The following is a 16,326-nucleotide window of genomic DNA, read 5'->3' on the forward strand; positions in this document are numbered from 1 at the left end:
ACAGGACCAGAGGAGTATTTGAGTAGGCTACCTAATTATTTGAGTATAATATCAAAATCTGAGCTTTTGAAGTTGAAGAAACAGGAGTTTCTCCTGTATGTTGTTTGTTGTTTGGTTGTGCTGTTTGGTATGTGATTTTAGGTAAGCTAAGTGTTCTCAGTTTCTTCATTATAACTTGAGGGTTATAATAGTGTAACACAGTCCTGCCCTGCCAGCCCATATAGCTGTTCTTAGGAGGATGAAGCAGAAAATACTCACTGTTCCCCAAAGCTCTTAGATGTTAATGGCATCATCAAGACTGCTTAACCTGCTGATTGAGTGTAGCAGTAATCTGTTAAACCTCTCTGAGCTCTTGGCGGGTGATCATGCTTCTCGCCATCCTCCAGAGTTCTCTGGATTCATGAATGAAAAGTCTCTCTCTCTCTCTCTCTCTCTCTCTCTCTCTCTCTCTCTCTCTCTCTCTCTCTCACACACACACACACACACACACACACACACACACCCTTTATATTTTGATGTGCCTTAACTAGCTCAGTGGTTGAGCCACCCCTTAACCTCCACGTGGTTAACACACTTCCCTCCAAAATTCCTGTTAATACTTGCTAAATCTATATTTCATCTCTGCTACCCAAGACCCAAGCAGGGAAGTGGCTCCTGGGGCTGCTCCCCTGACTCTTACGTGGCTGGATGATTTCTCTCCTGCAGCATTTAAGTCTGATCTCTCTGCTTTCTCCATCATGGAAATTCTGCTCCTTTTTCTTCCCTTCATCCCTTGTCTGGAAAATCTAAAACTCCCACCTCTGTCTCCCCGTCCAGCCATTGGCTGTTAGTAATTTTACTGACCAATCAAAATCCAATTGGGGACAGGGATCCTCAGTGTCTGGATATGTAGATTCTCATGTGAATTTGGGAGCTGTATTAAGACAAAACATTAGAACTAATCTCTAACAACTGAGAAGAACTACTCAGGAGAGAAAAATAATAATAATGTATAATATATTTTAAAAAGCTATAGGAAAGATTCTTTTAATGCTTTCCCCAAAGAGAAGTGACAAATATTTGAGGAGATGTGTATGTTTAATTCAATCTACACATTTCACAATATGTTTAGGTATTCAAGTGTCCCATGGTAAATTCGTATAATTTTTATGTGTTCATGTAGCTTGCTTAAAATAGATCTAAGTAAAAGATCACATCTTAATGAACTCATCTATCTGAGTCTCCTTCAGAGAGATATGTGCTTAGAGAATCAAGAAATATTTCATCAGCATCTTCTTTGGGGAAGGGCTGAAGGGCCCAGATGATATTTTTCTTTGCATGGCCATAGAATACTGGAACTAAGTTATGGTGAATTGTTATCCCTTCTCCAAAACATAGTATCTTGATGATTCAGAGGAAAGTAGTACTTTCAAATTCATCTGAACATTGTTCGTAGCCAGAGCTAAACTAATGTCATGCTTGGGATCAAGATTGTCAGCATCACCTGAGAACCTAAGGTAAAGGGTGATTAACAGGTTAGAGTTGCCCAGGACCCTTGATGGGCCAGTCCTGGTGACCTAATCTAATTGTCCCCACTAATGTAAACATCATTGCCATCCCTAGGTTTCAAGCATATGCCCTGATGCCACCCAAGAGGCTGTCATCTTGGGAGGAATGTGTCTTGTTTTTTATAAGTGAGTTTTGTGGATGTTTATGGTGAATTAGCAGCTGTGAGTTTGACACTGGGTGTCTTAGTAAGACTGGAGAATGAGAGGTTTGCTTGAGATCAGTAAAATAAGACAAAGCAATCCTTATTCACACACACACACACACACACACACACACACACACACACAGATAGTTGAGGTCAGTTCTGTGACTCAGTAACTAAACAACACATTATTCCCATCTTAAAGTTCTAGGCTCTTCTAGACAACCATACACAAGTGAAGAGAATTGGGTTTTGATGGAGACAGACAAGAGCTGTGATTCCCAGCCCTACCCTTTCTCAGCTACTTGACAACAAGCAAGTTTGTCAGCACTGCTTCCTCTTCTAGGAAATGACTAAAGCCATTCCTCATAGTGTACAAAATATCTGCCTTAAGAGATGCTGCAAACCCCTGCTGTCAAGCCTGCCTGTATAGGCTGTGAGCACAGTACACAGTCTGTAGCACCTACCTCCACTGTAGACTTGTAAAGAAAAGGCTGAAGTCATGGCTGGGTGTCTGAGCACACACTGAGTCATTACTCTTGAGAGATCTAATCTTAGACCATTGATAATGAGGAGACAGCAGAAAAGATGAAGGCCACTCCATCCCCTATAACTTGCCAGTCACATGTTGGTCTTTCTGCATTGCCTAGGAAGTGAGAACAATTTTGTTTTCACATTTGTCCCTAGGGAATCTATTTAGAGTTATAAATTATGTGACATGCTTGGTGTAATCAAAGCGATTTACTGTTAAACTACCTGATACTTACTTTTGAGGATGATCTCATCTGTACAATGGTGGAACCCAATTTCAGAGGAACCAGGCAAGAGACAATTTATATTCTCTTAGAAAGGCAGCTCAGGGGGGGGGCTGGAGGGATGGCTCAGTGGTTAAGAGAACTGACTGCTCCTCCAAAGGTCCTAAGTTCAATTCCCAGCAACCACATGGTGACTCACAACCATCTATAGTGGGATCTGATGCCCTCTTCTGGTGTGCTCTACAGAGCACTCAGATACATGAAATACACAAATGAATCTCTAAAAAAAAAAAAGAAAAAAAGAAAAGCAGCTCAGAATGCTTGTTGATGAATGTTAATTGATACTTAATGGAAGGCAATAGGGAGTGATGGAGACTGTGGAAGTGGACTCTTATTGAAAGACTTTTTTTTCTCATTTCTAACTGGCAGCTACCACTCAGGGGTGTATTACATAATGGCCATGTTTTTCATATTTTAAGAGATGTCAATTATGGATTTTGGAATAAAATCAATCTGCCTTTATGTGTGGTTAATTCAAATATAAAAACAACAGCCTTGGGCCAACCAAGTAAGGCACTGATTTGAGACAAAACCTTACTGAACTTGAAATTGAAGGTTTTGTAAGTCGATCAGGAACAAAGCTTTCTTCAGAGACTCTTGGAAAGAAAAGGCCTTTAACCTGGATTCTCAGGAGTAAATGTTGATGATGCAGTAGCCAACACAGCCCCTTTACCTCTTCTAGATGGAGATTTATGATTTGTTAGTAAAATGGACCAAGGAAAGAACAAAAGTTCTTCAAATGAAAATGTAACACATAATTTTCCTGGGTAGGTTATGATGTAAACTACTTCTCTTTCTCCCCATAAAGAACAGTATCTGTTTCTTACTAATGGACTGCAGAGTTGGGTCTGGTCTTAAGTAAGGTACAAAAGCCTCAGTGTGTGCTGAATGTAGCCTCAGAAATATTGGGAGAGCGTGGGTGGAGGAAGAAAGAAAGAATGTACAGGACACAAAAAGCCTGACATTTCTGTCTTAACTCAAAGCCCTGCTCTGTATTTGAATCCAGAGGTCTTTTTCAAGAAACACTGTAGACCTCATCTAACCCCATTACTTATTTTGTTCTAATGTTTAATTCAGTCTTCCAGTTTTACTCAATACCCAATAAATGGCTGCCACTGTGCATGCCATATTATGGAGGCTCCAACAAAGATAGATGTGATATTTGTTTGGGTGTCATAATTTTAAATGTCAACCATGTAAATCATTGATGCAGGGAAAACATTTGCCATGCCCCAAAGTGAAGTTTTTATAAATTGAGAAGGAATGAACCTTTCTTCCAGGACACTTAGAATGAAAACCTTGTAACCAAGATGCCCAGGATTCAGGCATTGATGATCCAGTGGCCAATATGGTACCATTTTACTACTTCTAGGGCTGTTGGTGTGTGGTTCTATTGAAATGACTTCATGATGTGCATACAAAGTAGTGTCATGACCCCTGACACACATAAAAATCCTAGTTGCCTTTGGCAGCATCCTTAGGTGCTACCTGCGAATTCTATTGACTTGTAGGCCAAGGGACTTCAGACATCCTTTCTTGTGTTTGCTTTATGCATCATTCTGAAGCCTTGTATACCCATAAGAGAAGCTGCTTACTCCATGTTTGACTATAGAAGGCTCCTTTCCTTGCTTCTATAGGTATCTCACAGATTCTGTAGACATAGATCACTCTAATACCCTCAAATCATTCCTCCCTCACCCTGTTGTAACTATGCACCTCATATCCAATACTGATTCCATATTCATGGATTCAGCCAGCCAAAAATATTTTAAACAAACAAACAAAAACATGTCTGTAGTTAATATATATATATATATATATATATATATATATATATATATATATCTCACTGGTGTACTTGTCAGTATTTCTTAACCTTCCAAAATAACAATTCACAGCACAGTCACTTTAGATGAAGGGTTTTTACATGATTCAGAGGAAAATGTTTGTACATTTTCATGTAACCACTAGGCCATTTTCTATAAGGGACTTTTGTGTCCTGAAATTTTGGTATCCTCAGGAGTCCCCACTTCCAGTCACAGATAACTGGGGTTTAGAATAGCAAGTATGTTCTTCCCGTTGAGTTTATAGTCTACTGGGACAGTCACTGAGGCACGAAGCAAGACATGTGGCTGGGACAAATTGTGTAATATAAGATTGGAGAGACATGAAAAGTAGATTGGGGGCTCTGGAAGGAACTACTCCAAGCACAACTTCAAAGAGTTGATGAGAACTCTGGTCTAAGTAGGAACCAACTTTTAAAACTCAGCTGCCTTTGTCTATTAAAAAGTGGGGGTTGGAGCCTGTGAGACAGCTCAGCAGCTAAAAGGATCTTGCTGCCAAGTCAGACAACCTGAGCTTGATCTCTGGGCTCAACGTGGTGGGAGGAGGGAACTGATTCCCACAAGTCACTCTTGGCATGGGTGCTGTGATACGTACATGTGCACTGACATCTCCACCCCACCCAAGCCTGAGTGTGTGTGTGCACACACAAACACTTAAAGAATTTTAGTGGATATGGGAATGGAAGAAGGAAGTTGTATTCTACTGCATTAATATTGAACACTATGAACCAAGCTCTCCCCTCAAGCTCAGGGTGTGAGAAATGAACTTTTCCTTTGTAGAAAGAAATTTCTTGGTAGAACTTCATTCACTGAAACATTAGCATATCAAATTAGTTGAGACCTGAACACTCAGGCAGTAAGCTGGTGGAATCAGGAGGGACTGTTCTTTTAGCAACCAATCAAAACCCTCAGATTTAATGGCTTATAAGAAAGAAACAAAGTGAGAAATGGTGCAAATCCTCTGGGAGGAGTGGAATGCTTGCTTGGATGATGGAAGCTATTTAGAGGCAGCCTATTACCCAGCACGCAGAGGAGGGTATACTTTTAGTCTGTGAGATCCAGGTGATCAAAGAAGAAAGTGTACAGATCTAGGTTTCTGCTGCCATCTCAGTAAGGGATGCTGACAAGTCACAGTTTCGTGGACACACTGCCTCTCTGAACAAATTTCTCGAGGATGCAGATGAGTAGGGATTGAGAGGGGACTCTCAAAGAAGAGTACTGTGTGCTGACCTGACCTTTCCCGCTCCCTGCTGCTTTTCCTAATGCAAATGCTCCTGGCATCTTGTAGGATAGGACTTTACTCTTTGCCATTTTTGTTCTCTCTTCTCTAATTTTTCTTCCCCATTCTCAGACTTCTAGGCTATTCTATTTCTTAAAACGGAGTATTACACAGAACTTATGACTAGATTATATATTTTATCTAGTCATCCATCCATCCATCCAACATATAGTTATTAAACATAAAATTCTGCAGAAATCATGCTACATGTGGGGAGAAAATATGAGAACCTTACTCCAGCATTTACCTTCTGATGGGGGAAAACAAGCCCACAATCTGTGATAGGGGCCTTGAAAGCATGGACGATGTGGTAACCCAGGGAGGGAGGATCTAAATCTTGAACCTGGGACTCAATGAATGCCTTTAGATGAAAGCATGCTTGAGTTTTGAAAGTGACATAGGACATCAGTTAAGAAGGCTGGGCTGGATGTAGGGATGAAAAGGGTACTTCAGCCAGAGGAGAGCTTTGCTGAAGGTTCCATGGCCTTTATTCATATGGAAATGGGTCCATGTTCCCTGTGGCTCAGGACATACTCCGTAATCTCTCTATTTTGATGGAGCTATGTGACGGCTTCAGACACAGTTCCATGTTCCATGAACTAGAGGTGGATAGCAATGACTCTGGAAGTGTATCTTCGTGACCTGGGCTGACCAGCATGCTAGTTCATGTTGAGGCCATGCATCATCTTTATTTATGGAGGCAGTTCCCAATTTGGAATGGCCAAACATTTAACCCAGCCCTCCCCAGACCCTATGAACTTGCCTTGGTGAGTAAGTTGCTATGGAAATGGCGGGTGTGTGAGGTCAAGACAACTTGATGTGTCTCTCTTCAGGAGGATTTCCCTAAAGGGCAGAGGTATCTTGATTGTGCTGGCTAGTTTTATGCCAACTTGACACAAGGTAGCGTCATTTGGGATAAAGGACTTTAAATTGAGAAAATGCACTGAGAGTGTTGACCTGTGTGCAAATCTGTAAGGCAGTTCCCTTGGTGGTTGATGTGGGAGGATCCAGATTACTATGGGTGGCACCACCCCTCAGCAGGTGGTATAGGAAAGCAGACTGAGCACCATAGGGAACAAGCCAGTAAGCAGTGTTCCTCACTAGTCTCTGCATCAGCTCCTGACTCCAGGTTCCTGCCTGAGTTCCTGCCCTGACTTCTCTCAGGGATGGAGTGTGACCTGCAAGTGTAAATGAGATAAACGCTTTCCTTCCCATGTTGCCTTAAGTTGCAGTTTATCACAGAAAGCTCACTAAGACACTGATTAAAGGTTCTCCTGATGTTCCTTATGAGATAGATTGTCTGGTTGTTCTACCTTAAAGTGGGCCCCTCTTGGTTGGTTAAAATATCATAAGGTCACTTTATAGCTAAGCGGGCTTACTTAAACTTAAACGTCGATAGCTAACTTGTCGTCACAGTCTTCTTGCCCCATTGGAGGCATTTAAGTGAAAGGAAAGAAACGAAATCCAGTGCCAACTATGTATCAAATACTCTGTTGGTGCCTTTGCAAATATTATCTCCCAGAAGGTCTTAGCCTCCTGACTTGGGACAGCTTAGGCTGTGCTCTAGGCAGCCCCTCACCCCTCAGATACAAAGCCTGGAGGAGCTAGTGGAATCTGGAGCAACCCATGGTCATCAGGGCCTTTCCAGAAAACATTTCTGGGGCTTAATGAATGGGCACAGGGGCTGAAAAAGGATCAGATAAAGGGACCCGAGGAAACTTTGGGGTCTGTAACCCTTTAGATGATGTGTGTAGGATTTGCAAAGACACAGTAACTGTTAGAGAGACTCCATGGCTTAGCTAAGCTTTATAGGATACAGCAAGCAGAGAGACTTCTTGTGAGCTGTCTACATTCCACATCTGTCTTAGAGTTCCAAGTCCTTTACAACAATAATGGAGCGTCCTTTGGGGGATCTGGGGAAATCTTTGCTGGGGGACAGTGTTAGCTATTCTCAGTGCCACGTGACATATGGTGCTCAGAGGGAGTACCACTAGCAGAAACACAAAGGGGAAAGCCAGCAATCATAATTTTTGTTCTTAAGGCTTGGCCACCCTGGAACGTGATCTGGTGACATCTGTGCCCCACTACGTTTTCTAGACCAGTAGGCCTGGAGTTGAACTTCGGCAATGGAAGGGTAGAGAAAAATTGTGTTGTAGACTTCACAAATTCCAGGCAAAACCAGTTGACTCAGGCTTCCTAGGGGAATGTTCTCTTGCCACCTCACTGAGAGAGCGAGGGAGGAAGAAAAAGGATTGGTGCCACATGAGGCGACATGAGAGTGTGCCGCAGGAAATCGGAGCCCAACACCACATCTAATGACACTGTTATTAGAGGCTCTTGGCAGACCAGGGAGAATCGAATGCTAATGAAAAGCAGATACGGACAAACTTAGCATCTCTCCACCATGTGCTTTCTTTGAGTCACGGGGCATAATTTGCATGATGAGCTGCATTTGCCATTGAAACAGGACTTGTGGCGTGCATGTGTGTGAGAAGGGGCTGGATCACGGTTGCCACATTCACAGCTGTTTAATTAATGTAGTGGAGAAGCTAAGGTTAAAAATAATTGTATGTTCACGGTAAAGGTGTGGTTACCACCCACCCCTAGGTGTCTTGTCAGATGGCCTTACTTTGTTGGGCAATGGAGACCAAGAGAGAGAGGCTCTGGCTGAGCCAGCTTCCAGTGTTGAGAATTCAGTGCCTGCTTCTTGATCCAGGATGTACCCAAGTAGGAACAGACGTGACTAACATTCTGGGGTGCAGCTCAGGAATTGGGGTAAGAGTGGGGAAGAACTCTTGGCACTATGGGGTTGTTGTACCCCAATTCCTGCCTAAGTGCTGGAACTCTTTGTTTGTGCAGTGAGTGGATATTAACCAAAGGATGTGCACACACACTTGAAGTGACAGTGTTGATGCAGGGGAACTGCATAGGTTGGGTTCTGCCCTTTCTGTTCATTGACCTGGAAGCAAACGGTTACAGTATAGAGACCTTAGACCTTCCATCTGTTCATCTTCCCTCCTTCTAGTAGCCATGTATCTTGGCAAGAGCTGGGACAGTCATTGAAACTCTGCCACATTCATGGTGGCACTAGGCCCCAGCATTACTCATTTGAGAATCATCTGAATCAGAATTCATGCCAAAATCCAACGTTTAGATGTAAGGGGTTGTATCTGGTGAGAATTTTAGGTTATAGGAGAGCTATACAGGTGGCCATATCGTATTTATTCTACTTAGTTGATAAGCTGAGAACAAATTTCAGAATTCAAAGAGGCTCTGCATTTTCTCCAGGCTGATGTTCATATGCCCTAATCATGAAACCTGCCCTGGCCACTTGATATAGAGTCATGTATTCACACTGTCTTTACTTCTGCCCAGTGCTGTCACCCTTGCAGTAAGTTTATCCACTGGCTCTTTCTCCCACTACACGAGAGCAAGAGCTCTTGGGGCTGGGTTTGTTTTGTTTACTGTATGTTTTCAGTAGCTCTTACAGAGTGGGGACTGCACTGTGATCCCTGAAGAAATCCAAGGACTGAAGCCAAATCCTGAATGAGAGTGCTGAAACAGTATGTTGCCAATGTCTGGAGAAAGGAGGGCATCCTAAGAGAAAGCTGGGCATCTCTTAGGGACCCCTTTCAATTCCCAGTTTGTTTGAGCAAGTGTTTATATTGAGGGTCACAGGCTTACTCTCTCAGGACTCATAGTCTGCTAAAGGATGCAGGGTTTTAAGCTAAAACAGACCTTTAAGATCCAGGTCAGGAATCAAGCCCCCCAAGAGACTTTCCTAAACGCCCGCTATGCCTTCCCAAACCTGGATTAGCAGAATTCTTAAGATTCCTAATAGCAACCCATACAGAACTTTATCACAGCCCAGATGTGAAGCAGACAATTACAGTCCACTCCACTTCTTCCCCTTTACTCAGCAGAGGCTCTCATCACAGAGTACAGTATCTGACTGAGGGAGAAAAGTCAATAAATCCGTGCATGTTGCTTGGCATTGCTGTTGTTTGTTTAGTAACTGGCACATGCGTATGTTCTAAAGGGATATAGGTTCAGAAGCATCTCTACACAATGGTATGTAAACATCTTTGGCATTAATGTTTCACATTCATATTCTAGAACCTTCTCCTTTTTCAGCTCCCCTTGTGGCCTGAGAGATGTGACAATTGACTAGTCGAACAAAATTTTTGGAGATAGTTTGGGGCGTTCCCTGCATCCGTGGCTGCAACTGAGGCTCTGATTTAGTTGAAAAATTACTCACTGTGTTGGCAAGATGGCTTATCAGGTGAAAGAGTTGTTCAAGCCCAGCAACCTGAAATTAATCCCCAGAGCCTGTGGTGGAAGACAAGAACTGACTCCTGACTGGTTCCCTCTGCCTTCCACATGAGTGACATGGAGCCCCCCAATAATGATAATAAATAAAGTTATATGTTCAAGCTTACCTTTCACATGTACATGTCAGGAACTCTCAGAAGCCATGAACATCTGCTTAATTCTGGTGAGAGGCCTTCTAAGTAAGCACTGTGGACTCAGGACATCTTGATGCTGCCACTTTGATGTGGCTGTTTTGAGTCAGGGCTTCTGGGACATTTTTTGTCACAGTCAAAAAAGCAAACAATTAAGCAAGCTGCAGTTTTGTATAGCAAAGAAATGTGTGCCACAGGCACGCAGATCCTTCTGGGGGTAGGGTGCAGATGTGAGCGTAACATCTGTGTGTTTGCACTTTACCATGGCTGTTTCTATGCCTAACACTTTCATGACATCATGTGGGTCTCATCAGAATGTTTGCTTTCAGGACTTGCTAGACTCATTTTAATGGTGAGAGTGGGTCAGATTCTAATTTCAATGGCAGCAGAGTGAGCAAATGAAGCCGAAGGCAAGAGAGTTGATGATCTCGGGGGTGGGGGTGGGGGTGGGGGTGGGGGTGGGGAGGTGCCAGAGTTTGGGGAGGGGCTGGCTAAGGAAGTGTGCTCACTCTCTCAGCACATGGACTGCCTCTCTTCCTCACTGGCTATTTTCTAGTTTTGAGCTTCGTTTTATTGCACAGTTCTGTCTGGAGAAATGTTTAAAGATGGAAAAAGATCCCAGTACAAAGCTAGAAATGTGATCTGTCTGTGCTATAGAGACGGTTCTGATCATTTCTTCCTGCTTGCTGCACGGAACCCTTTCTGTGTGTTTCACTTGGCAGGGAAGGAAGTGGCCCTGGCTGCTTCCCTGATCCCTGTAAACATGGGGAGCAGCGATACTGCTTTCTTTTAATAGGTGATCTGAGTGACTGTAAGTGCCACAGGTGGCTTAAAGTCAGAGGTTGCCTGCAATGGCAATTTAGTAAGAACATAAAGGACACTAAGAAGCTTTTAGGTTTTGGCTACTTACTCTCACCTTAGTATTCTGGCAGACTACGAAGTACTATTCTTAGGTTTTAGGGCAGTTTGATAGTAAATACATTAAAAACAGTGTGCTATAAAAAGGGAAGCCATTGTGTTTAGTTCCAGAGTTTTAGCTCTGAGCTAAATTCTCAGTGCCTTGTTGGAATGCTGGGGCCACTGGATAGGTCCTTTAAGTTATTGTCATCTTTGCAAGGGCCTTGATAAGCCTGTCCTCTTCCTCCTGTTCTCTAGAGAAAGAAACTGCCTATGGCTATCACGCCACTGTAGTTTGTTGAACATTTTGTTCATGTGTGTATGTGTGTTGTGCAGGCAGATGGGTGCATATGTGTGTGCAGCTGTGTGTGTACATGTCTTCATGTGTACTTGGAAGTGTAAGGTCATTCTTCAGGTGCCATCAAACTTTCTTTTCTGAAGCAAGGCATCTCATTTACTCTGGGGCTCACTAATAGGCTAGACCAGCTAGCCAGCAAGCCTGTCTGTGTCTCCCCAGGGCTGGCACTATAAATGTACGTCATCACAACCAGATTTGCAATGCAATTTCTGAGAACCATGCTCATGGCTCCCTGCTTGCAGGGCAAGAGTTTTACTACTGAGTCATTTTTCACTCCCTCTTTACTGAACTTTCGTAAAGGAGTAGCAGACCCTTCCCTCCCTCATATTATAATCTGGGGATTATAATATAATCTGGCTCCTCCCAGATTATACATCTTTAGAGCCCTGTTCTATGCTTCTGGCTTCCAGTTAAAAAGGAAGACACACATTAAGCACCGCATCACATAGCTAGCAAGCAAAGAGTGAGGACTTAGATGCCTGAAGCCCACACTCCTCCCATTATCATTAGTGATACTGCCAGGCCATTGCTTTGCAGGAAGATATTGCTTCCATGAAGATTTTTCTGGTCCTGTAAGAATACCTAAGCAAGGGTACCACCCTCCTGTCACGTTGTCTATCAGTGATGCGCCCCTCTAGGTGTTACATCTTTTCATCTGTTTTTGTTTTTATCCACGAAATGATATTTGTAAATAGAGACTACCAAAAAATATCCTCAATTTATCGAAGTGAAAATGTACAAGTTTCCTTCGAAAACCTTACTGGCCTGTGGGTGATATGGTAGGGGAGGGGAAGACAAAGTCTTCCCCTTCCCCAGCAGGGGTTCTACTGAGCAGACTCCCAAGATAGTGGGCATATTTACTTGGGGCAGGGCATATGGAAAATGGCTGAGTTGCATCCAAAGATGACAGTGAGCTGCCTGCAGCCACACTGCTTTGATTGAGTGGCCTTTACTCGTGGGCAGTTTACCAGAGTTCTGGTTATACAAGCGACATTCTAAAACCACAATTGACTGACCTTTCTTTTAGCTGTATACAATGGTTTTTTCAGAACAGAGGGAAGGGTTGAGTTAGCAGCAGATGTGACTTTCACCTCTGTGGGATGTGGAAGACTTGAACTTGGGGGCATCCTGATTTTGGTGTAATTCAGGCCATGACTTTCTTGAAAAATATTACACGCCCCGTCCCTCGTTATTAAGAGAATGGAAGAGATGAAATATCGGAACTTGATGTATCTGGATTTGAAACCTTAATGTCTTATTGATTTTAAAGCCTACCCCAGTAAAATGGAGTCGAGGTTCTTAAAATCGACTATTTTTCATGGTGCTCTTTTTCTTACTGTGGGAATCCAGGGTAGTGGGGGTAAATGTATCTATGTGCCCTACAGTTAACTGAAATACAATGTGATCTCATCACTCCTCCTTTGTCTTCCTACTTTGCTTAAAAGAGCCCCCCTGCGATTATCTCAGCAGGGAGTCACTAACCAGAAGCTTCATTTCTGTTGCAGTGCCAACAATATGCCCAAGCAGGTGGAAGTGCGCATGCACGACAGCCACCTCAGCTCCGATGAGCCAAAGCACCGAAACCTGGGCATGCGCATGTGCGACAAGCTGGGGAAGAACCTCCTGCTCTCGCTAACTGTGTTTGGTAGGTGCCTGAGGTCTCTCTACTCTTTTCTCCGAGATCACCCCAACTCTTTTTTCCAGAGCTCTCCTGATTTGTATGGAAGCTAGCCTCTCAGAGTGTGCTCCCTGTGAAGAAGAAGACAAGTGACCTGGGGTGGAGGGGCTAATTAGGCACTACTGCCCCTGTGGCAAAAATCTACTCCTAAACCAACTCTTGCTATCTCTTCTCCCCAACCTGTGAGTTCTCTATAATGTCCATATACAGTCCCTGTGAGTGTGAACATGCAGGTTCCCAGCCATACTTATGAGGACTGTTTTGAGCTGTTGGGAGAGAGGCCAGAGAATCTGCAATGCAGCAAACCTCCTGAAAGACCCCAGGGCAGGCAATCAGTAGACCTCATTCAGACATACTTGCATCAAGATAAGTATAACAGGGCTAGAGAACCCCACTAAGAAGATCAGGCCTTTGCCAGAAGCGTCATTGACGTTGATTGACTCATGGAGTTGAGGAGGGGATCGTGGAAGAGGCTCACTCTGATGCTCAGATACGTTCCAAGATGTCTTGGAGGAGTGCCCCCTGCTTTAAGCCATTCTGGGGGGCGATTCTTGTGTCTGAGCCGTCAATACAGTCTTGGTCTTGGGTTTTCTACAGGGTATATTGAAAGCAGAGTAAATGGCAGTTTCTTGTAATGACAGCTGCAGAGTTTCTCTTCCCAATTCCCTCCTTCTTCAGCTCTCACTTATACTACACAGAGAAAGACCCAAAGTTCATGGCCCTTCCGTCCTCACCATCATCTGCACACCCCTAATATCCCCCATATCCTGTGTCACCTTTAGCATCTCAGCTGCCAGTGGACCAGAATCAAAACTGGGGATTGCCTCAGTTCACTTAGGAGCAGGGAATCACAACCATGGCTGGATTTTTAAAGAATCATCCACTATGTAATCAAATTTCACTCATCTTAGGACTTCAGGAAGGTCAACAGTATGTTTTTTTTAAACCTGTAGAGACAGGAAAAGGATCTACTCTTCAGCTGCAGCCACATACCAGGCAACTCCTTCCCCATTACCAAGGGGTCTGTAGCCTAGATTGTAGGTTATGCTTTTGGGGGTTATGTTGACCAGCCATTTTCAACAGTCTAAAGTTTTTCTGGTGGAATATAGGAGCCTGTAAAGCAAACCTCATCTCTGTCAGCAACTTTGCTCAACTTGACTCCTCCCAGATTATAGATAGGTCTTTAGAGCCCTGTCATATATGTCCGACTTTCAGTTAAAAGGGAAGACATATAACATTCCAAATACCAAATCACATTGGCAGATCTGGCTGGGAGGAAAAAAAACCAATACTGCCTGCTGGGAATTGGCTTTTCAGTGAATTTGTAATGCTATGTGCAATCAATATCTCAAAAGATTTTGGAGTCAAGTCTTCATTTTTCCCAGGAAGTGTTAAAAATGTTCTTCTGGACTCCTCTGGTGTTGGAATAATTGGAGCTGTTACTAAAAGATGTCTTGCAGGTTGTCAAAATCAGTTTCCTTTACATAATGTCTTTATTTTGTGATATTCATAGTCTATTAGCCAGACACACAAAAAAAATCATAATCACTCAAAGGTACCTTTGGAGCTTTTCATTTGGCTAGGGAAAACCCTGAATTCAGGTTGCCTCTTTTCCTTCAACAGGTGTCATCCTGGGAGCAGTATGTGGTGGGCTGCTTCGCTTGGCATCTCCCATCCACCCTGATGTGGTCATGTTGATAGCCTTCCCGGGAGACATACTCATGAGGATGCTGAAGATGCTCATCCTTCCTCTCATCATTTCCAGCTTAATCACAGGTGAGAGCGAGCGCCTTCCCAGTGCCTGCCCACCTATGGCATAGCCCTGTGCTGGCTTTGGGAATCAAAGTAAAATTTCTTTTTGGCTGAGTCAATGGATTCACCTCTCTATATCATGACATCTCTGATCGTTTTCCTGTCTCTGAAATAGGAAGCATTGATCCTAAAAAGAAAGACAATACATCTGTCATTCACTTTGCCTTTCCTTCTAACAGTCAAAGATACAAAGGATGTATTAAAAGCGATTCTAGCTTGTTATTTCATTTTTAACATTTTCAGTATATTCAGAAGCTGATAGAGGTTGTAAATGAAAAAGTACACTGCCTTTGTTATTTACTTGGGGATATAGGGAGATATGAATTGAAAACAGATTAAACGTTAGGCATGAAAGCTGAAGGTTTTTAAATAGAAAGATATACTTAATATGTCTTAATATGCTTTCTTATTATATTTTTGGCTAAAATAATTAATTGCTTTGAGTTTTTTCCTATGTTTGAACTCATACTAATACTTTTCTTCTTACCAGGCAATATTATTGAAACAGAGTATGATGTATTGCTTGGTGATCAGTTTGGAGTTAATAGTGGGAATCTCCAAGGTGGTCCATAGCTAGTTGCCAGTCAGCTTGGTGGCCTTCAGAGCTGAGGGAAAGGAGGTTCAGTGACTCCAGCTGACTTAGACCCTGGGCCAGTTGTCCCAGCCTTACACCAGAAACACTAGCTTTCAGGTTCAAGTGTTCAGGAACCTGATTTTCTCATCATTAAGCCCTGGGGTTGAGTGAATCTATGCTTCTCTCCAAACCAGAGAGGATGTTTTTCAGGCCTGTTCAGTAGGTTATATGCGATCCAACCTGGTAGAGAGACTCAGCTTCCTTTACCCAGACTTAGACTTTGGGTTCTAGAGAGAAATGGGTCATACGTGGGTCATATTAATTCAGAGAAATTCACACCAACTTCCTCCCCAGCATGAAAAAGGGACAGATCCCCAGAAAAGGGTTCTATCTCTCTGTTTAGTAAAGGTAGGAACTGAAACCAGGAAGTGGGCACACTGAAGAAACAACTGGAGAAAAAACCCCAGTGAAGGCTGAGGTCTGTATGACTTGACTTGGAGTTTCCTCTGACCGCCCTCAGTGCAGATGCTGCACATGGTGCTGCTGGCAGCTGCTTCTTACACGTGTTCTCAGATAGCCACAGGAGGTTAGACACAAGAACCACCATATTTCTACACAGGGACATGGGAGGACCATACTAGCTCTCCATTTCAGTCTCATGTAGTGTATTCTAAAGCTATTTGACCATGATCTTGATGTCCCAGCTGTTGAGTCTCCTAAATAAGGACAATTAATATTAATGATAACATATGAGTGAAATGTTATCCTTGGCTCAACCATTGCTTCAGAGAAGACAACTGAAGGTCATGAAAATGGAAAAGACATTATCTTAGAATTGAAAATGGAAAACTCTTCAATGTTATTTTCACATATATACTAGTGATTGACAGGTAGGTTGAGATCAACCATATGTAAA

At 43.1% G+C, this 16,326-nt stretch overlaps 1 protein-coding gene across 3 annotated transcripts in view; it reads left to right on the forward strand.

Annotated features, from left to right (window-relative positions):
* Slc1a2 (solute carrier family 1 member 2) overlaps positions 1-16,326 on the forward strand; it is a 75,509-nt gene that overhangs the window by 15,994 nt on the left and 43,189 nt on the right. For all 3 annotated transcript variants that reach the window (XM_028766839.1, XM_028766840.1, XM_028766838.1), the window contains 2 exons: positions 12,852-12,991; positions 14,648-14,800. In XM_028766839.1, coding sequence (XP_028622672.1) covers positions 12,852-12,991; positions 14,648-14,800 — 293 coding nt within the window. The remainder of the gene's footprint in view (positions 1-12,851; positions 12,992-14,647; positions 14,801-16,326) is intronic.

This window comes from Grammomys surdaster, unplaced genomic scaffold (genome assembly GCF_004785775.1).
Source record: "Grammomys surdaster isolate TR1022 unplaced genomic scaffold, NIH_TR_1.0 170, whole genome shotgun sequence".
In the NCBI taxonomy this organism is placed as follows: domain Eukaryota; kingdom Metazoa; phylum Chordata; class Mammalia; order Rodentia; family Muridae; genus Grammomys; species Grammomys surdaster.